This window comes from Delphinus delphis, chromosome 2 (genome assembly GCF_949987515.2).
Source record: "Delphinus delphis chromosome 2, mDelDel1.2, whole genome shotgun sequence".
In the NCBI taxonomy this organism is placed as follows: domain Eukaryota; kingdom Metazoa; phylum Chordata; class Mammalia; order Artiodactyla; family Delphinidae; genus Delphinus; species Delphinus delphis.
The window spans coordinates 130,999,977-131,027,727 of record NC_082684.1 but is presented as its reverse complement, the minus strand read 5'-3'; the positions used below and the strand labels follow the sequence as shown (position 1 = coordinate 131,027,727).

General features: G+C 37.3%; 1 protein-coding gene across 1 annotated transcript in view; it reads left to right on the top strand.

The window, feature by feature from the left end:
• ARIH1 (ariadne RBR E3 ubiquitin protein ligase 1) overlaps positions 1-27,751 on the top strand; it is a 120,918-nt gene that overhangs the window by 49,918 nt on the left and 43,249 nt on the right. The window contains exon 3 of the mRNA XM_060005657.1: positions 18,522-18,666. Coding sequence (XP_059861640.1) covers positions 18,522-18,666 — 145 coding nt within the window. The remainder of the gene's footprint in view (positions 1-18,521; positions 18,667-27,751) is intronic.

The window sequence follows — 27,751 nt, the reverse complement described above, 5'->3', positions numbered from 1 at the left end:
ATTGCTAAAACTTGGAAACAGTCAAGATGTCCTTCAGTAGGTGAATGGGTGAATAAATTGTGGCACATCCAGACAATGGAATGTAATTCATTGCTAAAAACAAATGAGCTATCAAGCCATGAAAAGACATGGAAGAACCTTAAATGCATATTACTAAGTGGAAGCAGCCAATCTAAAAAGGTTGCATACTGTATGATTCCAACTATATGGCATTCTGGAAAAGGCAAAATTATGGAAATAATGAAAAGATCGTGGTTAGAGGGAGGGAAGGATGAGTATGTGGATCAAAAGGGATTTTTAGGGCGGTGAAAGTGTTCTGTATGAAACTGTTATGATGGGTATATGTCACTATACATTTGTCTAAACCCATAGAATGTACACCCCCAAAACTGACCCCTAATGTAAATAAACTATGGACTTGGGTGATAATGATGTGTCAGTGTAGGTTCATTGATTGCATCAAATATACCACTCTTATGTGAGGTGTTGATGGTGGAGGAGGTTGTGTTGTGTGTGTGTGAGTGGCGGTGGGGTATATGGGAAACCTCTGTAATTTCTGCTTAGTTTTGGTTTGAGCTTGAAACTGCCATTAAAAAAGTAGGACTTCCCTGGTGGCGCAGTGGTTAAGAATCCGCCTGCCAATGCAGGGGACACGGGTTTGAGCCCTAGTCCAGGAAGATCTCACATGCCTAGGAGCAGCTAAGCCCGTGCGCCGCAACTACTGAGCCTGCACTCTAGATCCCGCGTGCCACAACTACTGAAGCCCACACACCTAGAGCCCGTTCTCCACAACAAGAGAAGCCACCACAATGAGAAGTCCGCGCACCACAACGAAGAGTAGCCCCCGCTCGCTGCAACTAGAGAAAGCCCATGTGTAGCAACGAAGACCCAACGCAGCCATAAATAAATGAATGAATGGATGAATGAATGAATAAATAAATGTAAAGTCTGTTTTGAAAAAAGGGAGGTAAATAAACCATTGGCAAATGTGATTCGGTAGGAGGAAAAGTCACAAATAAACAATATTGGCAATAATGCATAATTATGGTTAGGAAAAATATTTCAAAATTTTAAATTAATACTGTGTATACCACTTTTACCATTAAGTTTGAAAGCTTAGAAATGGAAATTACCGCTCCCCCCCCAAAAAAAATACAAAAACAACTGTGGAAAAATGTAATAAATATACTAAAAGATCCCTCTCCTTCCCCCAAAAGCACTAGATGATTTTATGGGCAAGTTCTGTCTTAATAAACCTTTAAGGAACTGCTAGTTTTTCTAGTTCTGAAAAACTATTTCAGAACATAGAAAAAGATAGGACATCATTAATTCATGTTAGCCAAATCAGAATAACCCTGGTTACAAAATTTGACAAAGACAGCATAAGAAAACCATCTTCATTATGAACATACCTTTTGAATTCATGGATAAAATAATTGAATTGAAAGAATTAATGGTCTAGTAGGATTTCTCCTAGGAATGCAAGAATGGGTCACCATTGGAGAAAAGATTTGTCTATAACATTTACTACTTTTAACAGGGTAATGAAGAGAAACCAAAAGGTAATTATAATGAATGCCAGCAATGTATTTAATAATATTGTGCATTTACCCCTGTGTTAGAAAAACTTTTTTGCAAACTAAAAAGATAATTTCTTAGCTTAATAAAGGGTATCAACTAATAATCTACAGCAAAATTATATTTAATTTTGAAACGTTAGTTACTGGCTTCACCACCATTTAAATAAATGCATTGGAAGTTCTGATAAATAAAGTAAAACATGGAAAATTAAATAAGTGGCATGAAGATTGTTTTGGGGATAGGAGGATTATGGATTTTTTAAAAGATTCTTTATGCTTTTTTGTATTCTGTGAATTTTCCTCAATAATCACAGAAGAACTTTATAATTTTTAATGAAAACACTTTCTTTTTAAAAAAGGAAGAGAAATTCTATATAGACAATATAATCAATACCTAGGAGACACAAGAGAATCAATTGATAAACTATTAAAGTGGCTGTACATTAGAATCACCTGAGAATTTTTTTTAAGTGCCAATGCCTAGGCCCCTTTCCATTCCTCCCTCTCCCCTCACCCCTCTCCCCTCACCCCATTAATACCCTTGGAAAATGAAAAGAAGTATGGAATGTAAGGAGGTTTAGCCTCAGTGACACTGTGCGCCTCCCAATTCGTGAGTATAAAAATGAAGGTATGATGATCTTGTAATTATTTAGGATCCCAGGAATTACAAAGTTAGACAATATGTCCAATAAATTTTGTTACATAACATTAAAAAAAGATCTTGCTTCCCAGTGGGTAACACAGAATGTATTCAAGTGTTATTTCGATTCATTTGACATACTTAAAGATGATTCTTAGTCAAAATTGTGAAGTGTAATTGTAAATTTAGTCCGCTCTGCTCTTCTTTCTTATTTCCATATACTAGGCATACAAATGTTTCTTTTATTTTATTCATTAGTGAGCCATAGTCCCAGCCCTGGAGGGAGGAATTCATGGTCCAGTGAGGGCAATAAAAGTATAAATAGATTCTTGCCAATAATTCTTCTTACTTGCCCCCCGGCCTTCTAGTCTACAGTTTAAACAGATCTGTCCTGATCCTAAAACCGAGTGATTTATTCTTTTTAAAAATACGTTTTGGTGCAGGTGGGGAGGGGCCATTTTAACTTTTTGGTCTCTTGCCTCTAGTAGCCGTTTTCCAGATCTTTGCTGTTTTCTTTCTTATCCAGCCTTCTGCTTTTCAACTCTATAGGTTTATTTCATTTCTGTTTTACAAATTAAATAGAATTTTCTCTATTCACTGGGTTTCTTCCCATGCTTCTACAGGTGAAGCAAAACAGAGAAAATCGGAGAATCAGAAATGCAGCAATAACAAATCTGTCCTTCTTTAAGGCCAACCTTTCCATCTGGGCTTTGATTCTATCATAATTTTTGTGGGATGTTCCTTCCATTATTTCATTTGTCATATGGTGAACCGTCTCCTGGTGTTATCAGTCAGGATTTTTAGTTGTAAACAAACTTTAAGAGGTTAAGTGGAAAAGACATTACGTATTGAGAATCAGCCACGAAGTATGTGAGTCCAAGACAATGCCAGAAATCAGAGTCAAACTATTCTAATGGAAGAGCTGTTGCTGTTGCCATTGGGCACAGGCATCACAGCTCGTAGCATCAAATATTGGGCATGTGACACCATGACTAGTAAGTACTTCTGCTATTGCAGCCTTTGAAAGCTGGATATCTCCTTACCTCTTTGGTAGAATGAATTTCTCATTGACCCTTCTTCAGTACTATACATAAACTAAAGATCACCCTGCTCCTGCCAGGCATTTATCCTCCCAGCAGGAGAGACTGAGAAAGTGAGTTGTCGTTCTCTTTCTTTTTATGACAATTCCAGCTTCTGTCTGCCTTTCTGAATTTTCTCTTTATTTATTTAAATTAATTTATTTTTGGCTACGTCTTCGTTACTGCGCATGGGCTTTTCTCTAGTTGTGGAGAGCGAGGGCTACTCTTCGTTGCGGTGCGCGGGCTTCTCATTGCGGTAGCTTCTCTTGTTGTGGAGCACGGGCTCTAGGCATGTGGGCTTCAGTAGTTGAGGCATGCAGGCTTAGTTGCTCCACGGCATGTGGGATCTTCCTGGACCAGGGCTCGAACCCGGGTCCCCTGCATTGGCAGGCGGATTCTTAACCACTGCAGCACCAGGGAAGTCCCCTCTTTATTTCTTACACTACACATTAGTAGTACAGAACTTTTAAGGTGGTCACCAAATTCATTTTTGTGTTGCCTCAACTTTGGAAATGTTTCCTTTATCTGACCACAGGGTTTCTGTGTGTGTCAATGTAGGCTGTTAGCTCCACAGCTCTAGGGAGCACCTTTGGAATTATACTGTCATGGGCCCTCTCCTAGCATGCCTTTCTTATTGTCCTGTGTCCTGATTGTTCTTCAAAGCCCTGCTTAAGGTTTACATCTAAGATGACTTTTCTTATTTCTGAAGACAGTTAATTACTCTTTTCTTTGTGCTTTAATATGTATTTGGTTTAATATTTCACCACTTCTGTTAGAGTTCCTTGTGTAGAAAATACCTCACTAGTCTTTCATTCCTAGCACCTAACACAACTCCTAATATATATAGTTAGTGTTTAGTAAATGTTTTAATTAAATTCAGCCCGTTCTAGGTTTTGTTTTCTACAATAGAACTTTTATTTAACTTATTACGTGCATGTAAATCAGATTTTCGTTTGGCAGGAGTTAGAGCCAAAACGCCCCCACCACAGCCACCCTGTGCCAAATTAAGCTCCTTTAAAGTTGGTAACAAGTAAAAAGTCAGTTATCTTCTTTCCTGCAGCTGAGATTTCTTCTCTTACAGGTATTTTAAGACTCATTTTAGTTGACAGTATATAAGGTGAGTGTTAATGAATTAACTGGCCTGTCTGAGGTGAGGGGAAATACAGGTGTCTGATGACTCACTACTTTAAATGGACTGGTATGATCAAAGAATCTTAAAAACTGATATCAGTCTTTTCCAGACTATGTTACAAATAGCTTTTCACTTTTCATTCTGAAGCATTAACACCCATTTAGTGATTAGGTACTAGAGTTAGCCCTTGTATGTTATTATGATAGTATGGAGCTTTCCTTAAGCACATTAATAATAGTATACCATTTCACAGTTAACTGCTGGAATGTGAAAGTAAATTTGGTTTGTCAGATGCCTGGCTTTTGTGATAGCATTCATTTCTATTCTGTATAGTGAGGTCTTTCCTCTTTAAACAACTCAGGTATTATTGGGGAGCAGTGTGTGGAAAGCAGCAAATGTACTGTCTTATTATACTATAGTGGTTAAGAACATGGATCTTTGCTCTACCACCTACTAGCTGTATGAACTTGGAGCAGTTTTTTCCTTTAGTTACCTGATGTGAACTTATTTCCTTTTATTTTTTATTTTTTAAATCCATTCTGTTGTCCCTAGTCTCCCTGCCATCTTGCTGCTTTATAAATTTCAAGAATGTTTTTGCCTATTAGTTATGTGTAAGACATTGAGCAGAAGTTTAGTGATGAAGAGGTACACGCAACAATGTATCATACGTAGTTTCTATCCCCAAGGTACTTAGATACAAAGTTTTATGAGAATACATAAAAGGTTATTTGTTTCTCTTTTTTTTCCCACTGCTGAATATGGTTGTCTTTATTTTTTTTCTTGCCTAGCCCTATCTAAACAAAATGAAACTACAGGACTGAAATTAACAACCCATTAAAATAAGTAATAAGGTATGAAAATTATGAAGCTTTTTTTTTTTTTTTCAGGTAATTAAGGGTAGTTATATTATTTAAAGTATGCAAAGTCCAGAGAGCCAGGGTAAGGTCTCCAAGGCTTCCTGGGGTAAGGGAGAGGGTCAAGGGGAACCTTGAAATTTGAAAGATAGAGGGAACACATGACATCAAAGTGTGGGCTAGAATTTCACTTAAAAAAAAATAACATTTCTGAAAATATTGACAAGAGCAACAATAGTACCTGCACAGTAGGATTGTGAGGAAGGAGAGAGACTGCCTGTAGGAAAAAGGAAGCATATCTTTTTTTTTTTTTTTTTTTTCTTCCCCGGTGTGCGGGCCCCTCACTGCTGTGGCCTCTCCCGCAGCGGAGCACAGGTTCCGGATGCGCAGGCCCAGCGGCCATGGCCCACGGGCCCAGCCGCTCTGCGGCACGTGGGGTCCTCCTGGACCGGGGCACGAACCCGCGTCCCCTGCATCGGCAGGCGGACTCTCAACCACTGCGCCACCAGGGAAGCCCAGGAAGCATATCTTTACATTAAAATAAGACAAGTTTCACACTTAACTATGTTAATTATGATAGTGTTTCTACTATAGAGATCAGATGGTTAAAAGATGGTAGAAGGTAATGGTTCTAAAAGAAAACAAAAACAACATGACCTTTTTTTCTACTTAGCCCAGAACTCATTCATTTTGTGCACTATAGAGAGTGATGTGTGAGGCGTTTTATCATTATCAAAGGGTGCATCAAAATAGATGATTTTTTCCCCTGTGTGTTTTTCACTGTAAAAGACGCCTGTTTTTTATGACAAGCTTAAAAAACTTGTTAAAAAGGTTTGGTTTTCAACACATACAAAAGGTTATTAAAATCTGAAATAAAAATGCTGCTGTGGCTCAGATCTTGGCCTGCTAGTCTGCATGCAGAACTCTCTGGCCCACGCAGACAAAGAGGCACGTGGAGCTTTTCCCTTCTGGCTCCATAAAAGGCTATTTCTGACTTAGGTGAGAAAGAATTTATTGATGAGATGGCATTTGATTGGACCTGGAAGGGCGGTGGGTGGAAGGGCAATGTGGAAATCTGGGCATTTCAGGTTCAGAAAATAAGTTGGTGTGGAGGGAGTTCAAGGAACATATATTGAATGGTAATGAGATTTAGAGTGGTTAGAGTACATGAAGAATAGAGGGGAAATGATTGGATGTGTTTAGTAGGAAGGACCTTGAATGCTTAGCAAATAAATTTGGACTTCTTTCCTATTGAGTAAGTTGTTTTATGCAGAAATGTAATACAAGAGCATTATTGTAGAAAAAAATCTTACAGTAGCAGTATGAGCTGATTGGAGGCAGGAAGGCGAATTGGAAGACTATTTCAATAATACAGATAAAAGGAAAATGTTGGCTTGACTTACGTTGGTGACAGTTAATTGAAAGCAGAGTGTTGATGTAAGAGATGTGAAGGGGTTTTAACTGAGACAGAAAATACAGGAGACTGGGAAACTTCTGGTAATTTGGACTATTCCATCCACTAAATACAATAATACAAGCTAGATGAAATATTGAAACATCTTTTAAAAAATCAAGAACATCAAAGAATGGACTTCCCTGGTGGCGCAGTGGTTAAGAATCTGCCTGCCAGTGCAGGGGACATGGGTTCGAGCCCTGGTCTGGGAAGATCCCACATGCCGCGGAGCAACTCAGCCCTTGCACTACAACTACTGAACCGGCGCTCTAGAGCCCACGAGCCACAACTACTGAGCCCATGTGCCACAACTACTGAAGCCCGCATGCCTTAGAGCCTGTGCTCTGCAACAAGAGAAGCCACCGCAGTGAGAAGCCCGTGCACCGCAACGAAGAGTAGCCCCCACTCACCACAACTAGTAGAAAGCCCACGCACAGCAACAAAGACCCAAAGCAGCCGAAAATAAATAAATGAATACATAAATTTAAAAAAAAGGACATCAAAGAATTAGAAAAATAGGAATTACAGCCTTAAGGTCCAAGAGAATGTGGAAATCTAGACAAATGAGCCAAGCACCGCAGTCTGCTTTGTCCTAGAAGTATGTGCTGATCCAGAAGAGGTGGCCAAGAGACTGAGCTGTGATTTTTGTTGGCCTTTGGTTAGTGGGAAAAAAGTTGGAGTTCTCGGCCCACCAAGAGTGGGGATTAGGTAAACCAGCTCCTCTGAAGACTGAAGATATATTCAGGTCATCTGGGTGGCCCAGAAAACCTTAAGCCTTGAACTTAGATTAAGATGGTCCCAGGCTGTTAATGTACCCAGGCACAGAAGCAAGTGTAAATCTTTTCGAGGGAAAGAACAGTAAGGCCTCAGACTACTTCCTCAAATTATTTTTGTAATGAAAACATACTAATTTGGGACTCCAGATGTTAGAATTCGTCAGACATAGACTAAAATGGGTATGCTATCATAAGGGAACTAGAAAGTATGAGCTGTTGTACAGATTTGAAAAAACAACTTATTAGACAAAATAAGCAAAATTGACTCAGTGGATTAATTTAACAGCAGGTTGGACAAAGCTAAAGAGAGGTTTAGTGTACTAGAAGATCAAAACACTTCAGAATTAAGCACACACACTAAAAGATGGAAAATACACAAGAGAAGTTAAGAAAATAGAAGATAGAACAAGAAGGTCTCCATTGAGTTTAGAAAAAGAGGAGAAAATGGGGCAGAGATGATATTCGAAGGTAAAATGGCTAATTTTCCAGATTAGTAAGAGACAAAATTGCCCTAAGAAGCTTGACAGTTCCCGTGCATAATAAAATACTGTTTCATTGATTCTAATATGTAGTTTTTCACATCTTAGAAATCTGTCTGAAATCTGAATGCATCTTTCAATTGACGGCACCTTACAGTCCAGCAAGATTGAAAATGTGACTTACGTGAAAATTTTCCCATTTCACTTTCTGATAAGATCATGAAATTTTGGTACCAAAGCATATTATTTTATTTTTTAAAATTAATTAGTTAATTTTGGCTGCACGGGGTCTTTGTTGCTGCTCGTGGGCTTTCTCTAGTTGCCCTGAGCGGGGTCTACTCCTCATGGCGGTACGCGGGCCTCTAATTGCGGTGGCCTCTCTCATTGTGGAGCACGGGCTCCAGACACGCGGGCTTCAGTTGTTGTGGCTCGTGGGCTCTAGAGCGCAGGCTCAGTAGCTGCGGCAAACGGGCTTAGTTGCTGCACGGCATGTGGGATCCTCCTGGCCCAGAGCTCGAACCCGTGTCCCCTGCATTGGCAGGCAGATTCCCAACCACTGCACCACCAGGGAAGCCCCCCAAAGTATTTTAGATTTTATGAAATATGGTAAAAAATCCACATTTTAAAACATCATAGTGAAACTATAAAAATAAAGAGAAAACCATAAAAGCAATGAAGATGCAAGAAAGATTACTTTTAAAAAGTGTGAAAGTGTGTGTATATGTAATGTATATAGAGGGAAAAATAGATATAGAAAGTGTATATTATACTTACATTCTTCTAGAGAACAGCTGACTTCTCAATAGCAAAAGTGGAAGTGGTGGTAGGATGATACCTCAGTAGGTGAAAGAAAATAAGTGCTAAGCTAGAATAGTGTAATCATGGAAAATGTATTTAGAAACAGTGCTACCTTTTAATTAATATAGATGGCTTTATGTTGTACCTACCCTTTATATTTTTTTAAGCCAATATTTAAAATTCTATCAGTGTTGATTAAAGTCTCAAATATTCATAATTGCTATTTAAGCAACTATTTGAATGTTAAGGGGAAAAATTGTGGAATGCAGCCTAATTTCTGCTAAAAAATGTATAAATGAGTGTTAATTGCATGTATCAGGATAGTAATGAGCTAAGCATTCATCTTAAGCCTCAAGTTAATGAGCTAGATGTGTCAAGATGGAAAAAGAGCAACAAAATAAATTAAGAGAAAATAGAAGAAGAAATAACAGAGCAGACTTTAATAAAATGGAAAAGAAACATACAGTAAAGGGGACTAAGAAGCCAAAAGATGAGATTAGCCAAGAAAACACAAATAATATCAGTAATGAAAAGGAATGTCACTTTGGATCCTGCAGATACTTAAAAAAACCCACAAAAACCCAGCCTCATAAGATATTGTGAATAACTGTGTTGAAATTTGAAATTTTACATGAAATGGATAAGTTCTTAGAAATTTGCAATTCATAAAAATTTACATAAGAAATAAAAAACCCATATGGGGCTATAACTATAAAGTGAAATTTTCTATAAAGTCCAAGTCCAGATGGATATACTAGAAATTTCTACCAACATTTAATGAGACAGTAGCTCTAACCTTATAACTTTATATTAGAAAACAGAAAAAGAGGATCTTTTACCTTCTTAAGTCTATCACAATCTTGATACAAAAACCCAAAGAAAAATTACAGGTTTTATCATGTAAATAGATGCAAACAAAAGGAAACAAAAACCCAAAGTATTTGCAAATTGAATTCAGCAATACATAAAAAAGATAATATTCCAGCATGGCCAGCTGAGATTTATCCCGGGAATGCTAGGTTGGTTTAACCTGAAACAATTAAATATGGTTGGTCAGTTAACAAATTAATGAGAATAATATTTCAGTAGATGCAGAGGAGCAGTTGCTAAAAATTAGTAATCATTCATGATTTTAAAAAGAAACCATTAGCAAACTGGGCATTAAAGGGAACTTTCTTAATCTAATAAATCTGTAAAAACATCTGTAGGAGATATCATAGTTCATGCTGAGATGTTGAAAATATTTCTTTTAGATGGAGTTCAAGACATGGGTGTCTGTTATCTTCACTTATGTTCAACATTCAATTCATACTGAAGGAGATCCTAGCCAGTAGTATACCGAAAATAATAATAATAAAGTATAATGGTTGTAAGGCAGATGCTAAATAGTTAATATTCACAGATGATATGAATTGTTTACATTGAAAATCCAAAGGAGTCTACAGATAAATTGTTAAAATAAATGATTTTAGAAAGAAATGTAAAATTTTTATTTTTTTCTCTTAGCATTTACATGCATATCTTTGACCCAGTAATTCCACTCACAGATATATGTACCTAACAGAAAGAAATATGCATGTCTAAACTGAAAGTTGTATATAAGGATGTTCATAGCAGCGTTACCCATACCAGCTCCAAACTACAAACAACCCAAATGTCTATAGATAGATACACAATTGTGGTATATTTATATAACTGTTCAGCAATTAAATATAAATGAACTAGAGCTACGAGTGACTACATAGATGAATCTTAAAAACTGTTATATTGAGTGAAAGGAAAACAAATTTGACAGAATACTTATCCCCTATATGGTTCTGTTTATATGAAATTCAAAAACAGGCAAAAATAAGTTATATTCTTTAAGGGTGCATATTTAGGTGGTAAAACTATAAAGAAAAATGGGGTAATGATTATCTCTGGGGCAAAAAGGAGCTTGTTACTGAGAAAGGGATGTTTGGAGGGTTTCTGAAGTACTAGCAGTTTTCTAGTTCTTGTCCTGGGTTGTATGATGCCCCCTGGATCTCCTTATTCCCTGAATTCTTATCACATTTACTGTTAAGTCATTCTGACTTCCTGAAGTTAGATACTATTTTCTATACTTCCCTAAGCATTCTCCTCCTACCTCTTGCATACTTAGAATGACATACTGCAAATAGCTGTAGGTCTCTTTCTGTTAGTCAAAGCAATTAACGTTGCCGCTAACTAGCACAGTTCCCACATATAGTTTGGTTAATCTGCGAGGGAACCATGTAAAAATGATCTTAATTATATACTGTCTCATATTTTGATAGCTTATTCTTGGTTTTAGCCTAGCGAGATTTTTAAACATACTTTGGTTTATAGGCTCTTAACATTGACAACCTGTGGGCTTCCGTTAAATATATTGAAATACCATTATCAGAATAATAAAAGGGTATTTCTTTTTGTACTCAAAGAAATCATTTTTGTCTTTAATTGGAATCAGACCCATTATTGCATAAATCACAAGTAGTTTATTTCATTTTATTTACTGAGTTGTGCTGTTCATGTGTAACAGGAGGAAAAGACCATTGAGCTGAGCAGAGCAGAGGGTTTAGACTTCCCTTGCATGCACATATCTGGACAGAGGGCACAGAAACCACTGTCTTTGTTTTCTTTCGAGTAAAACATAGTTTTTTGTTTTTTTTTTTTGCGGTACGCGGGCCTCTCACTGTTGTGGCCTCTCCCGTTGCGGAGCACAGGCTCCGGACGCGCAGGCTCAGCAGCCATGGCTCACGGGCCCAGCCGCTCTGCGGCATGTGGGATCCTCCTGGACCGGGGCATGAACCCGTGTCTCCTGCATTGGCAGGCGGACTCTCATCAACCACTGCACCACCAGGGAAGCCCAGAGTAGAACATAGTTTTAAAAAATAGTATTGGTTCTTGTCGTTTTGGGGGCCATGGTCTCTTTTGAGAAATTAATAAAAGCTTTGGATCCTCAGGGGAGGAGAATGAGCATGTATAAATAAGTTAGAATGTTTTGGGTACTGTACAGTTGTTGAAGTGCCAGGGGTTTCAGGTTAGAAGAACTTGGTAAATTGGAATAATCATAATCAAGCCAAAGAACATGGACAACTACCAGTGAAGATGATACAAGCGTATTTAAGTGTGGCTGGAATACCCAGTGAAACGAGCATCTGTGTCTTCTGAGGCCTCTAGTGTAGAGTTCTCTCTTCTCTGTTATGAAGGGAATAGTTAGTTATTAGCTTCTTCTTACAATGTCCGGCGTAGTATCAGATCTTCCTTGAAAGTTCATATGAGAATGAAGTCTTATTCTTCCCAAAAGTCTTTTAATTAGCAAAATATTAATAATAAATAAAGCTGGATGGTGGGTATGTGGGAGTTCAAGTTATTTTTCTTTTGGCTTTGTGTATTTAAATTGTTCTGTAATAAATGGGAATGGGAGCCTTTTTGGAAGATGGCATAGTTATTGTGTTTCTGTTATGATTTTGCTAATTCAAGCCTGGATGGAGTTATCTTAGATCTGTTTTGCTGTGGTTAGTTTTCTTAATACACTTGCCTTCATCAAGGCTTAGAACCAAAAGGATAAAGTATGGAAGAACACAGAAAGGTTCTTAAAAATTATACAATAAGATTTTTGTACTGCAACTTGAAAGTAATATTATCAGTATTTAGTAACTTTTTTGTCAAGTGGTCTTTTGTTTAGTAGTAAGCAAGCTCAGGAGATTTTTTTTAGTGTCCTGCTGGGTTTTTCGTTTTGTTTTGTTTTAGGTTGCATTTTCCCCTATAGGGGAAAAAAATATATCAGAATCTCAAAAAGTATTTCTTTCTTAAAAATACATAATCAGTGCATTTACTTAGCTATAAACCATGTATAATAATATTAAAATATGAGCTAAATTTATCTTTTAGACTAGCATAAAAAAACCCAAAACTTTGAAAGCAAGTTTTTATAGACTTGTGTATGTCCTCATTAGATCTTTTTTCTTATGAGGACCAAAAGTCTTCCTTAGAAAAAAAGATTTTCTATCCCTAAATCCTTAGTTAACTAGTTCTCTGGGATTCTGAACTTTACTTAGTAGAGGTTCATGTATTTGCTAGTTAACCTTACATTCTAATTTTAGTCCTTTTGAAAGAATACCTTTAAAAACCACAAAGAATGTGGTAAATCTTTTAATATGTTTAACGTTTACCTTCTACTTCAGGAGCCCTTTTTAAATTTAAATTTTTATCTAAGTAACACGATTAAAGTTATTGAAAGGTTTTAAGTTTTATTTTAAGGTTTAAGGGGGTTGTAAATGAAAAATAGTGCTCAAATTATCAGTTCTAATCTCATTCCCCAAAAGAAAAAGAACTCTTCAGTAATTCTTAATGACTTGCATATACTACCATACAGTATTAGATCTACTGGCTTCTTTCTATGGAAGATGAGGAATAAGCTCTGAAAATAATGTTTATATGTAAAGACTGGAGAAAGCCTTATCTCCTGGTGTGTCTTCTCTCTTTTTCCGTTTTGCTGGTTTAAGACACGTTTTCATTCATTATTATTTTTGCTTTTTATAAATATGGCAGTTTTTATTCATCCTTAAGATATAAATAAATATCTTTTCCTTTGCGCCTTTGATATTTTTCCTTAAATATACCTTTTCTAAAAGTGGAAAGAATTACACCGTTTAGAAGCAGGTTAATGGGGCAAAGGATGGTTGAAATGGCAGTTCCTAGAAGAGATGTTGATGTCACAGATCTTTTTTAGTGCTTTGTCAGAACATACAGTATAGAATAATTGTAACTGTTTTGTTGCCTTTTGAAATTGAAGTCTGGTACCCATAAAATGCCACATGAGAACGTGAAACAAAAATTATTTGGTTATTTAGAAGTAAAAGTTCATTTACTTCTATACATGTTTATTTGTGGAGATATATATATATGGAATTATTTTTATAAATTTTCATATATATGTTTGTGTGTTTTAGCTCTCTCTCAGGCTTATAGTAGTAGATAAGTGATGTATAAAAATATATGGGAGCATTAAAGACCTATAAGGAGAATTGAACTCTGGTAACCCAAAAATAAGCAGTAGGAAAGCCCAGTATATAACTTTAAATTAGCTTAACAGTTTTGCTTTTCCGATTTTGTTGTGAAAATAAGTACAACATCAACAGTGATCTTTTTATGAAGTATGAAGCCCTAGTGGCTTTTAAAATAAACTCATAATGACAAAATTAAATATTGACATGGCAAACAGTGATGCTAGTCATTCAGAATTCAAGAAGAAACTTTAGCCAGTGATATACCCCACCTGCCATGTCTCTCCTCTCCATAACCAGACATAGTTTTTAAGCTGTAACTCCTCCTGCCTTGAAATTTAATTCTTGTTATGTGGTATATTTCTAATAGTCAAGGAAAATGAAAAATTAAGATCTAGATTTTCTGGGAGGTTGGCTGATTAAGTGCCAGTTTGCTTAACTATATTTATATAAACATACTGAATGAACAGAAAGAACCTTAGAGAAGAGGATTTATAATCTCTACTGAAGAACCTCTCAAATCGCCCTTCTAACAATCTTTTTGGTGGTAGGTCTTGCAGGATCTTAGTTCCCCCATCAGGGATCGAACCCAGGGCCCTGGCAGTGAGAGCACAGAGTCCTAACCACTGGACCTCCAGGGAATTCCCAGCCATTCTAAAAATCTTTAATCTAAGCCATGTGAGAGATGGGGTGGGGATACTCTAATCATGCCCTTGCCCCACCAAGGAAAGGCTGGACTGAAGGAAAAACCACACTGCTATTCTGTTTTTCTTTTCATCAGTATGATTTTCTCAAAAGGATGGGCAAATTTTGCAGGAAAGGAGGGCAGCAGTGTCCTACCATAATCTTTGCAGCTGTTGACCAACATCAGTGAAGCAGAGAGAAATATGTGTGTTAACTCATTAAACAAGGTACCTGAACTTCAGTGCTTCACATTGAATTAGTCTCTCTTCATTTTGGTCTGTTTTTCACAGGCAAGGGTATATGTAAGAGCCAGCAAACTGAAGGAACTTTCAAATATATAGTGACCAGGTATACAAACTGTGGGGGAGTTAAGAATCCACCTGTATTCTTGAGCACACTAGTAGTCCTTAAGAAAACTATCATAATTAGCAGGCTGAAAAAACCTTTGTTCTTTTAAGAAGATTAAAGTAAACATAGACTCTATGAGATAAGGGATCAAAGATAAATTGATGAAACAACAGAACAAGACGAAAAGGAAGCGGACAGAACTAAGAAAAAAGATAAAGGGACAAGCAGTAATCTTGCAGAAGATAAAACCACATTGGCAACAGCAAGAAATAGAGCAGATACTATGGAAAATGGAGATACGCAAGAGAAGAAAAGGACAAAGAAGGAATTAGTAGATGGTAGACAAGGAGGAAAATTAGCAAAGCCTGGGTACATATCAAGCAGGTCTTAATAACTAAAAGCTCTTGAAGTAATTACTACCTGAATGGCATTTCAAAAGAGAAAGTTAAATGCTAAGATAAACCGTACAGAACTAAACTTAAAGAATGAAGAAACCTTGTCTACCTGTCAGTTGAAAAATGATTTGAATTATAAAATGAGAATTATTTTGATCACAGACTTCAATAACAACGGGTACCAGAAGAAAATGGAGGCTGTCAGTATAGAGAATATTGGGGGTAGGGTGGGTAGGATTTTGGCCAAAGTGAGCATTTGAATACAATTAAACATTTTAATTATGTCTAAGTAATTAATTAGGGCTATCAAGCTTAGGAAACAAAAAGCAGTTTTTACTATTCTTGAAAGAAAAGCTATATAATGTCAAAACAGTGTAATAAGTGAAAAAATTATGTAAAATGATAATCAACTGGGAAAAGCTTCAGGAAGTTCCAAACAAAACTATAGGGTTAAGTGTAGGGTCATATAATACAAGGACAATCAATGTGTTATTGAAAGTTGGCGAAATAGGTTTAAGTACCCATTTTAAGTTATGTTTAGTAAAAATAAATTAGACTTCAGTATCTTTCAGAAAACCATAGCAGAGTCATTGGTGGACAAAGCAAGTAATAAATAAAAATAAAGAACAAATTTTAAAATGTTACATTTCTGTAAAATGGAACTTAAATGAAAAAAATTTCTAGGCCTGCCTGCTGTGATCAGCAATATGAGTGGATTCTTCAACTCCCCATTCTGTTTACCTGGGCTGTATTTGAAAGCTATTTGCCTTCTATAATGGACCAAAAACTATAAACTCTAATATATTGCTATCTTTAAGAAATATTCCTAAATAAAGGAATTCAGATTTATTATCAGGTATCATTAAGAAGTCACTCTTTTCTTTAAAAAGAAATTGAACGCTTATAGTAAGATTCTTCTAGGTACTAGGACTACCTCAGTAATAAAATAGTCCTCATGGGGTTTACATTCTAGCAGGAAAAACATAAAATGGCGATTACAGAGTTAGTAATGTGATATGTTGCACTGGAGTACAAAGTACTGTGAGGATGTAATACAAGGGAACCTTACCTAATTGGAGGGGGAGGAGCTGTCGAAGAAGATTTGTTTGAGGAAGTGCAGTTTAAGCTGAGACCTAAGTAAATGGTTAGACATTTGGCTTAAAATAAAATGGAATCCCTGCTTTCCCCCTTACTACACAAAAATAATTTCCATGTGGATCAACAGTTTTAATGGAAACAGTTTAAAGGAATGACCTAAATCATGAATGAATTTTTTTAGTCTTTGGGTATAGAGATCTTTTTAAAAACTTCATATGAAATCCATAAATCACAACAGTGTCGCATCGTAAATTTGCCTACATAAAAATTAAAAGTGGCAATTAAACACCATTAAGCAGGATTCAAAGGCAAGTTAGAAGCTGTGGGAAGAAAGCAATCCATAAAACAAAGGGTTACTCTTCCTGTTTACATACTGAACTCATAAAATAATAGCAAAATCTTCACAGAAAAATTAGTGAAGTTCAGCTTCACTAATAAAGAAATGCAAGTTAGGTCTAATTATTTTCCCCCCATCAAATGGGACAAGATTTTAATCTAGGATTGTTATATGTGGAACATCTCTAAATGTCTTTCAGTATAAGGTTGGTTAAGTAAATTATAGTATATACCTGCTGGGAAATATTATGCAACAATGAAAAATATTGTAGACCCACCCATGCTCATGACAAAGATGTTACATATTGTTCAGTGAAGAAAGCAGGTAATAAGCCTGGAATATGAGATTACATGAAATATGCACATGTCTGTTTGTCTGTATTTGCATAGAATGCTGTCTAGTCTGTTCACCAAAGTATAAGGAGTTGCTAATTTTGTGTAGTTAAGTTTTAGATGCCGAGAGTTTGTCTTTTTTTGTGAGCATGAATATATTTTTTATAAAAGCAAGGGGTTTAGCTGGTTTACCTATTCATACTAAGTGTTAGCTTCATACATTTTCTGTTTTTCAGATAAAACTTACATCTTAGGTTTTTTTCAGAGATAACCTTTGTAGGAGAGCATTTGATTTATCTGCTCTTTATATTTTGATCAGGGACAACTTCATATGAGTTCCCCTTTTATAATATGTTGACATTTTGATTGATAGCTTGACCAGTTCATTGACACATAACTGTAGTCAAAGTATTTATAAAAAGATATTTATCAGTCTTAGGAGAGTGATGTGGTTTGTTCTCATGAGTGATTTTCCAGAGATGTAGCAAATGCTTTGAACAAAGCCTGAACAAGACTTCCACTAAAAATATTGAGAATCTCTTGAGTATCGATTATTTTTAACTTGAGAACCTCCTGTTTATATATAAAGAACATTGTAGTTATTTAAACCTAGACTTAACAAGCTAAAAAGTAAATTGATCAGATTCCATGTTAATATTTTTGCTGGTTATATTGATTCACAAATTGAAAGTTTTTCTATCTATTGCTTTTCCATTTAGAATATTAAGGTATTTCAGGAGGCCAAAGATCATGTCTTAACTGGATTAATGGTAGATATTGTGCTATTTACCACTGTCTTCTGTCAAGAAATTTACAGTTCAGTTGAAACTCTGTAGCTAGTACTTGCCATACCATGCTGTTGACATGTTAGATGGTGAACTACTTCTATATATTTAGATACATATTTTATGAAAAAGCTAATGTATAGATTATTTGATACAAAAACTTTTAAAGATACATTTTTTGTTTCCTCCTTCTTTGCTTTTCCTATTAAAAACTATTTTAAAAGAATATTTAGAAAGCAAGTCTTTTGTAGAATGAGACACATGTAATAGTTTCATTTTTTAAATGATTTGTGGGATAAGGTATGCTTTATAGGTGGTTTACTTGCTAATATATTTAAACTGGTATAACTAAAATTATTAATAAAATGAATTCATTGGTATAAAATATAGCCTAGCCTTCTGAAATACCATTACTCTTCATAAGGTCCCACTTAAGAGATAGTACAACTTTCATCCTTAGGTTTTTATTGTCGTGTTGTTAATATTACTAATAGCTTAACCTCTCATGATAGAAACAAACTAAACAGTGTCAAAATAGCAACAAAAGTTCAATCTGCTTTCATACACATATGCTTCTGTATGCTACAGTTTGTAGCCATACAGCTTATTTTTTCTGAGCAAGAAAGGTTATGGTCTTGGTTTAATTTACTTCATTGACTTTCCCTATAGAAAATCAGGTTTTTGGAGAGCTCTAACAGTGTGCTATTGCTGGGCTCTCATCCTTTCTGTTTAAATAATGCAGGTACTTTGATGGAAACCTGGAGAAGCTCTTTGCTGAGTGTCATGTAATTAATCCAAGTAAAAAGTCTCGAACACGCCAGATGAATACAAGGTCATCAGCACAGGATATGCCTTGTCAGATCTGCTACTTGAACTACCCTAACTCGGTGAGTATCTGGTAGTTTAAGGCTAGCACCGACTCTGTATTTCAGAGGGTAAATCAACTTTTCATTATTTAAATAAAGGAAGATCTGGGAGTCTGGGATTGTAGCAAAGCAGTAACCTATCAATATATTAAGGATAAAGAAAGGAAAAGAAAGAGTAAGAGCTTGTTCTCTCTCAGTCCTCCCCCATTTGCTCTGTGTGTGTGTGTGTGTGTGTGTGTGTGTGTGTGTGTGTGTGTGTGTGTGTGTGTGTGTGTGTCTGCGTTGGGTCTTCGTTGCTGCTGCTTGTGGGCCTTCTCTAGTTGCAGTGAGCGGGGGCTACTCTTCGTTGCAGTGCACGGGCTTCTCATTGTGGTAGCTTCTCTTGTTGCGGAGCACGGGCTCTAGGCACTTGGGCTCAGTAGTTGTGGCGCACGGGCTTAGTTGCTCCGCGGCATGTGGGATCTTCCCGAACCAGAACTCGAACCCATGTCCCCTGCATTGACAGAATTCTTAACCACTGCGCCACCAGGGGAGGCCCCCATTTACTTTTTAAAGCAGCAACTTGTCCAAGTTGTCATTACACACTTAAATCTTTTCCATTTTATATTACCACAGTGAGAGAATTGTGTAATAGGTAGGCAGCAAACAGAATTATTTTCCATCCAAATTAAAATAGATTTAAAACTAAGTTTTTAGAATAAATATCCAAAACACTTATAAAATGTCTTTAATGCTATTTCACTAGGGAGCTTTCAGGATTTTCATACAGATCCATTCTAATGGAGATTCTTTAGTACAAGTATTGCTCTTAAAAACCTATTGAATTTAGATGATTAACTTTGGGGTATCTAGTGAAGAAATTTTAGGCTTAAATAAACATAGTCTTCCTATGAAGGCACGTTATTAGTAACCATAGGAAAATTACATTTGTGGCCAAAAAAAGGGGTTTAGTTACTTGGAATTCACCTCTTAAGATGTTTCAGGATATCTAAGAATAATTTAATTATACAACAATTATAACTACCTTGTTCATATTCTCTAATAGTTAAGCAGCTTTTTCTAGTAATTAGTGTATACCAGGTCGTTGTCACCTATGTTATATATTTTTACATATTGAAGGTTTTTCATTGTTAATCTTAGAGTTTAACATGTGTAGCTCTAAAGGTTCCCATTTGAAGGAAATTAATTTGTTTACACATACAAGTGCTTAGAAAAGAAATTTTAAAAGAAAGTTAATTATATTCTCTTAGAGAAATGGAAAATCAGAGTTAAAATAATTTAGTAGGTAAAATGCTTAATTGAATTTCCAAATTCTCAAGTTTTGATCACAGCTCTGACACTAGCTTTTTGGCTTTGGGTAGTAAATCATCTAATCTTGCTGGGCCTCAGTGTTTTTAATCTTTCAAATAAATTTAATAAGATATTCTTTCAAATCTCTATCAGCCTGAAACTACTATTTATTCATTTCCCTCTCCTTAAATCACAATCCTAACTTAAGTATTTAAAAAGAACAATCAGCACTCCTATTAAAAATACATTAATTTCATGTTTTGACCATTTTATCATCTTTCTTTAATAGTTGACATTTGTGTAGTGTCTACAGTTTATAAATGTTTCTGTGAGGTAATACTGAGACCCAAATAATTTGTCCCAGCTTATACAAGGTTTCCTTATTCCTTGGCATTTCCCTTGGCACTCTATTATAGCAGCTCCTCCTTAGTTTAAATCTTAAATGTAATTCGAGTACTGAAGCTAGCTGCTTGCAAATAACCCCTGTAACTTCCTCAGTGCCCTTGGTATTGGCAGTCTGAACAAATTAGAATTGAAAATCATGAGTAGATACTCGCAGTGTAAATTGTGCTTGCACTTGAACTGATAATGGAGAAACCACTATTTATTCATTCAATCATTCAACACACCAGGCACAATTCTAAGCGTTAGAAACAACGGAGAATAAAGGCATAATGCCTGCCTTAGATAATTTACAGGTTAGCTGGGCAGATAAGTAAAATGACATAGTCAGAAAAAATGGTAAGTGCTTTGATAGGGCATGATACTGTGGGAACATGTTGAAGAGACACCTAACCCAGTTTTGGATCAGGGAGAACTTCCCACAGACACTGACATTTGAACTAACCTCTGAAGGTGTGGTAGTTAGGTAAACTAGGAAATACAGAAGCCAAAGGAAGAGAATGCAGTTCCAAGAATGGTAAACAGTGCTAGCTTCAGAGAAAAGAATTGAAAGGTGAGTTTGGAATTAACAACAAGAAGTTGACTGATGATCCTGGAAAGTTATCAGTATTTTAAGTATTGTGGTAAGATGGGAAACCAAACTGCATGGGCCGAAGAATTATTGACTTGAAAGTAGTAAAGGAAGGGGAAGCAATAAATATAAACAGATTACTTTTTTAAAGGAAGTTTGGCTATGTAAATGACAGGAAAAGCAAACAGCAGCATGGGTTGGAAAGTAAGTTAAAGTGTTAAGGAAACCGTGTTAGGAAAAAGTAATCATGGTGAAACTAGGACTTCTTTTCTCACAGTTTTTAGGCTAATGAAGAAGGATAATTTTAACCTCTTCAGTTTTGCAAGTAAATGTCACCTGAGATTCTTCATTCATGCTTTATTAATTGGATGGATGATTTCTTTACTTACATTACTTGAATAACTCCCATGTTTCAGTTTCCACTACTCTCTTCAAACACTGATACTAGCCTTTTATTATTGTGTATCTTTGATACCTTTCCCCTAGAAAGCAACTTTGCTTTATTACAGTACCACATGAAAACAGATTTTAAGTAAATGCTTCTGACAGCTTAGTTTATAATACTTTGGAGTTAACTATTTTGGGTGGTCTCTTCTTTAAAAACAATTTCCTGAGATTTTGGAACACTCTTTAAGTTCAGAGATTCCTCCCCCATCCCTCTGCCCCCTTGTGTTGTGGCCAGTTCAGGGGGTTCCTGGTCCTGGCAACAGTTACTCACTTTATAATAATGTTCTTTTGAATCAAAGCGTAAGATTTAGCTCTACTAGGAAATATAGCTTGGGCTACCTTATTATTTTTATGAGATAAATAATTTGTATTTTCTAAGAATAAGGTATGTTAAATAGATAAAAGCAAAGTTGAAGATTGTGATGATTGTCCACCCTCGGCTTCCTCATTCCTGGGGCACTTCTGAATCTTTGTGCTCTATCTTCCTTTTTAACTCATTCCATTTTACAGATGAGGGAACTGGTGCCCTGATTATTTGCTCAGTTTTTATGAACAAAATGACTTTAAGTTTAGAGATTATATGGGCAACTTCTGATAGAAGAAAGATAATTCTTAATGTTCTTTTCTTCGACATTAGTTGCTATCTGTAAATGGTGGAGATAAATGAAACTTTTAAGAGTATGTATTTTTTCAGTTCTTTTTCTTCAGCACCATTAATTTCTGTTGTAGATAATATTTTATATATTTTTAGTGTATTTGTGGTCAGATATATTTATGATATAAACAGGGGTAAGTTTAACGAATAGATAATCTGATCCCCTGAATCAGGGAAAGACCCAGGGAGCCAAGTAGGTAAACACAAGGTAGTAAGGGAACAAATATATCAGAGGAGGAGGAAGGAAAGGGAACTAAGACAGGATGATACCCTGATATATCCATGATGATAAAACTCTTTTTTTAAAAAAGTTAAATTTATTTTATTTTTGGCTGTGTTGGGTCTTCGTTGCTGCACACGGGCTTTCTCTAGTTGTAGCGAACAGGGGCTACTGTGCGGGCTTCTCATTGTGGTGGCTTTTCTTGTTTCAGAGTACAGGCTCTAAGTGTGTGAGCTTCAGTAGTTGTGGCTCATGGGCTCAATAGTTGTGGCGCGCAGGCTCTAGAGCGCAGGCTCAGTAGTTGTGGCGCACGGGCTTAGTTGCTCCGGGGCATGTGGGATCTTCCCGGACCAGGGTTCGAACCCATGTCCCCTGCATTGGCAGGCGGATTCTTAACCACTGTGCCACCAGGGAAGCCTGATGACAAAACTCTTGAGCACAATGAATATGTCTTTATACTACAGGTTAGTTTTTGCTTTATCTTTGGGCATGCGTGTGTGATTTATTTTTGTAATTTATCTTATTTAGTCTTGTTATCTATTTAATTAGAAAACTTATTGGGGGACTTCCTGGTGGTCTAGTGGTTAAGACTTTGCCTTCCAATGCAGGGGGTGCGGGTTTGAGCCCTGGTCAGGGAGCTAAGATCCCACATGCCTCCCAGCAAAAAAAAAGCCAAAACATAAAACAGAAGCAATATTGTAACAAATTCAGTAAAGACTTTAAAAAATGGTCCACATCAAAAAAAACAAAGAAAAGTTATGGGAAAGGGAGGGGAAAAAAAGCTTTCTTTTTGTCTTTTTATCTTATCTTATAATGAGCCCTGGTGTAGAAGTCCCAGAAGTAAAGGTGTTACTTAAAGTGATCACTTACTAACCATTGTGACCTTTAATCTCTCAGTCTTTGAAAAACGAATAAAGCATATGAGGATGTGTATGTGTTCTTTTTTTTAAGGCCATTTTCTTTTTATTTATTTATTTTCGGTTGCGTTGGGTCTTCGTTGCTGCACACGGGCTTTTCTCTGGTTGTGGCGAGTGGGGGCTACTCTTTGTTGCGGTGCGCAGCTTCTCATTTTGGTGGCTTCTCCTGTTGTGGAGCACAGGCTCTAGGTGCATGGGCTTCAGTAGTTGTGGCTCACAGGCTCGGTCTTCCACTACCAGGGCTTGAACCCATGTCCTGCTTTGGCAGGTGGATTCTTAACCACTGCGCTACCAGGGAAGCCCTGTGTGTGTGTTTTTAAGTCACCAGTAAAACATTTTAGAATTGCTGATACATGACTCTACTGTATTTGTCATTTACAGAATGCCCCTTCTCATTATAGTTTCAAAAATCACTCTCCTTTAGTAATCTGGCAACAGGTTAGTGCCAGATCTCCTTCACTACTGGGGAGTAATGAGAATAGATTCTTTTTATTGATTTCCCGGATCTTTTTTTTTTTTGGCGGTACGTGGGCCTCTCACTGTTGTGGCCTCTCCCGTTGCGGAGCACAGGCTCCAGACGCACAGGCTCAGCGGCCATGGCTCACAGGCCTAGCCGCTCCGCGGCGTGTGGGATCTTCCCAGACCGGGGCACAAACCTGTGTCCCCTGCATCGGCAGGCGGACTCTCAACCACTGCGCCACCAGGGAAGCCCCCAGATCTTTTTTTAAATGGATGAGAATATTGATTTCCCAAATATTTATCTTCACTCATTTTGTGAATGAGTTAGAATCATTGTCAATCTCTGAATAGCACCATATTTTTAAGAATTAATTTATTATTTTTTTTGGCTCCGTTGGGTCTTCGTTGCATGCAGGCTTTCTCTAGTTGCAGTGAGTGGGGGCTGTGCTTCATTGTGGTGTGTGGGCTTCTCATTGCAGTGGCTTCTCTTTTTGTGCGGCGTGGGCTCTAGGCATGCGGGCTTCAGTAGTTGCAGCATGTGGGCTCAGTAGTTGTGGCACATGGGCTTAGTTGCTCCGTGGCATGTGGGATCTTCCTGGACCAGGGATCGAACCCATGTCCCTTGCATTGACAGGTGGATTCTTAACCACTGTGCTACCAGGGAAGTCCCCATATATTTTTTTTTAAGATTTATTTATTGTTTATTTTAAATTTATTTTTAGCTGTGTTGGGTCTTAGTTGCGGCATGCGGGATCTTTTGTTGCAGAGCGTGGGCTTCTCTCTAGTTTTGGTGTGCAGGTTTTCTCTTCTCTAGTTGTGGTGTGCAGGCTCCAGGGTGTGTGGACTATGTAGTTGTGGCACGCGGGTTCCAGAGCACATGGGCTCTGTAGTTTGCGGTACGCAGGCTCTCTAGTTGAGGCTCGCAAGCTCAGTAGTTGTGGCACGTGTGCTTAGTTCCCCGACGAGGGATTGAACCCGCGTCCCCTGCATTGTAAGGCGAATTCTTTACCACTGGACCACCGGGGAAGTCCCTGAATAGAACCATATATTTTTATTTTTATTTATTTATTTTTTTTGCAGTACGCGGGCCTCTCACTGCTGTGGCCTCTCCCGTTGCGGAGCACAGGCTCCGGACATGCAGGCTCAGTGGCCATGGCTCACGGGCCCAGCCGTTCCACGGCATGTGGGATCTTCTTGGACCGGGGCACAAACCCGTGTCCCCTGCATCGGCAGGCAGACTCTCAACCACTGCGCCACCAGGGAAGCCCTAGAACCATATTTTAACCTTGATATTTTATGTAATGTGTTCTGTAAAGCCAGTCTCAGGGCTCTGAAACATTTTCTTCCCTGGCTACTTTCCAGGTATTTTTTATATAGTTGATATGCTGTAATATTGTATCCTGACTATTTTCATCTATATCATAAGCAACATCAGAAATTTTGTAAGCATATTTCAAATAACAGCTAATTAGAAAATGTTATAGAATTTAAAATGCCACTATAAGAGCCACAGAATGAATAAAAGAGCTGGGAATAAACTTGGCAAGAAATATGGAAGATCTGTATGAAGAAAAGGGGAGATAAATGAATGCCATTTGTATTTGGAAAGAGGAATAATAATGAAATAAAGAAAAAGAATAGATTGATGGTGGTAGGGAGGGAACTAGTCCTACCAAATTCAGGAATAGGCAGTGCAGTGATTTCCCTCGTGGCACAGTTGATAGGGCTTTGCACTCCCAGTGCAGGGGGCCTGGGTTCGATCCCTGGTCAGGGAACTAGATTCCATATGCATGTCCCAGCTAAGAGTTTGCATGCCACAGCTAAGGAGCTTGCGAGCCGCAACTAGGACCCGGGGCAACCGAAAAAAAAGGAATAGGCAGTGCGGTGGAACAGGAGAGTCAAGTATACATGAGGAGAATTTAGTATACAATAGAGGAGGCATTTCAGATAAGGTGGATTATTTAATAAATGGTTGATGGAACAACTTGGTAGCCATCTGGAAACTTCGATTCTTACGTAACTGCTTATATCTAAATTAATTTAGAAGCCATAGATTCTAAAACTAATACGTTTTGCCTCATATGGATACAGAGCTTCTGCATAGCAGCAAAATGTAAACATTGAAACCGGGAGAAAATATTTTCCACACTTATAAACAGCCAATTTTCTACATAAGTAAAATACCCCAGTAAATGATTTAGAAAAAAAGCTCAGAGGAAAAATGGGCAAAATAGGAGAAGAAATTTCACAGAAAAAGAAATATATAGCCTTAAATCTTCTTTCATATGTTTAAACTTCACTCATAAAAAGAAATTAAAATGAAAACTAATGGTAGTTACTTCATTTTCACCTGTTAGATTGGCAGAGATCAAGGAGTTGGATAATACACTGTTTTGACATGGGTCACCAAAGTTTTGACCTGGGTCAGCAAGGGTCACCAAGGTCATATTCCCACCAAGGTTCTCTTCTATAGTATAAATTGCAACAGCCCCTATGAACAAAGCTTTGTAATAATCAAATTCTAAATTTATACTGTTACTATTTCACTTGTACAGATTTTTTCTGATACACATTCACAATCACAAAGGTAATAATAATGAAGAAAACCAAGATGCAGAAGAAAGTTTGTGGTACTTTTACTGTGTGTGTACCTGTGTACATTAGAACATCTCTGGAAGAATATAATATGTAAGATATTGGAAATAGTGATTACTTCTGGGTAGAGAGGTAGAGGACAAGGTAGAGAAGGATGGGGATGAGGGAGACTTATTTTTCCAACATAAACTCATATTGTTAAATAATTGTCTTTAACATCAGCCTGTATTACTTACTCATTTAAAAATAATTTGGTAGGGCTTCCCTGGTGGCGCAGTGGTTGAGAGTCTGCCTGCCGATGCAGGGGATGCGGGTTCGTGTCCTGGTCTGGGAGGATCCCACATGCCGTGGAGCGGCTGGGCCCGTGAGCCATGGCCGCTGAGCCTGTGCGTCTGGAGCCTATGCTCCGCAATGGGAGAGGCCACAACACTAAGAAGCCCGTGTACCGCAAAAAAAAAAAAAAAAAAAAATTGGTAGTAAATATTGTAAAATATTCTTAACTAAAATATGATAACCATTGGACTTCTCTGGTGGTGCAGTGGTTAAGAATACGCCTGCCAATGCAGGGGACACAGGTTTAAGCCCTGGTCCGGGAAGATCCCACATGCTGCGGAGCAACTAAGCGTGTACCACAGGTACTGAGCCTGCGCTCTAGAGCCCATGAGCCACAACTACTGAGCCTGTGTTCTTTAACTACTGAAGCCTGTGCTCTGCAACAAGAGAAGGCACCACAAGGAGAAGCCCGCATACTGCAGTGAAGAGTAGCCCCTGCTCACTGCAACTAGAGAAAGCCCGCGCACAGCAGTGAAGACCCAACGCAGCCAAAAAAAAAAAGAAAGAAAATCTAAAAAAAAGAAAAGAAAAAGAATTTAAAAAATTAAAAAAAAATAAAGTATGATAACCATTATTTGTCTTTTGAAAATACAGTCCTCTAGACTCTCTTAATATTATTTAAAGTACCTGCTTTTAATATCCCATTATAGAAGATAGTAGTATCCTTCATTTAACCAGCCGTCAAACAGATAGTATTTCAAATCATATAAGTAGTATAAGATTAGACCAAAATGTTACTATTATTCAAATGTTACTATTATTCTGAGTAAATATTTTGGTTTCCATAGCATTTTATTTTCTAGGTTGGCCATGTTCCATGCAGCTCCATTAAGTGCTGTATTTGTGTCACATTTGAAAAATAACAGCTTTGGGAGCTCTCTGGCGGTCCAGTGGTTAGGACTTGGTGCTTTCACAGCCGTGGGCCAGGTTCAGTCCCTGGTTGGGGAACTAAGAATCCCACAAGCCACGTGGCATGGCCAAAAAATAAAAATAAAAAATAAAATAACAGCTTTATTAAGATGAATTCACATACCTTACAACTTGCCTATTTAAAGTGGTCTTCAGTCACAGAGTTGTTCAGCCATTACCACAATTAATTTTGGAACATTTTAGTAACCCCCCAAAGACCTGTTCCTTTTACAGTCACTTCTCATTCCTTCCTAAGCTTCCCAGCCCTGAGCAACCACAAATCTACTTTCTTTCTCTATGAATTTACA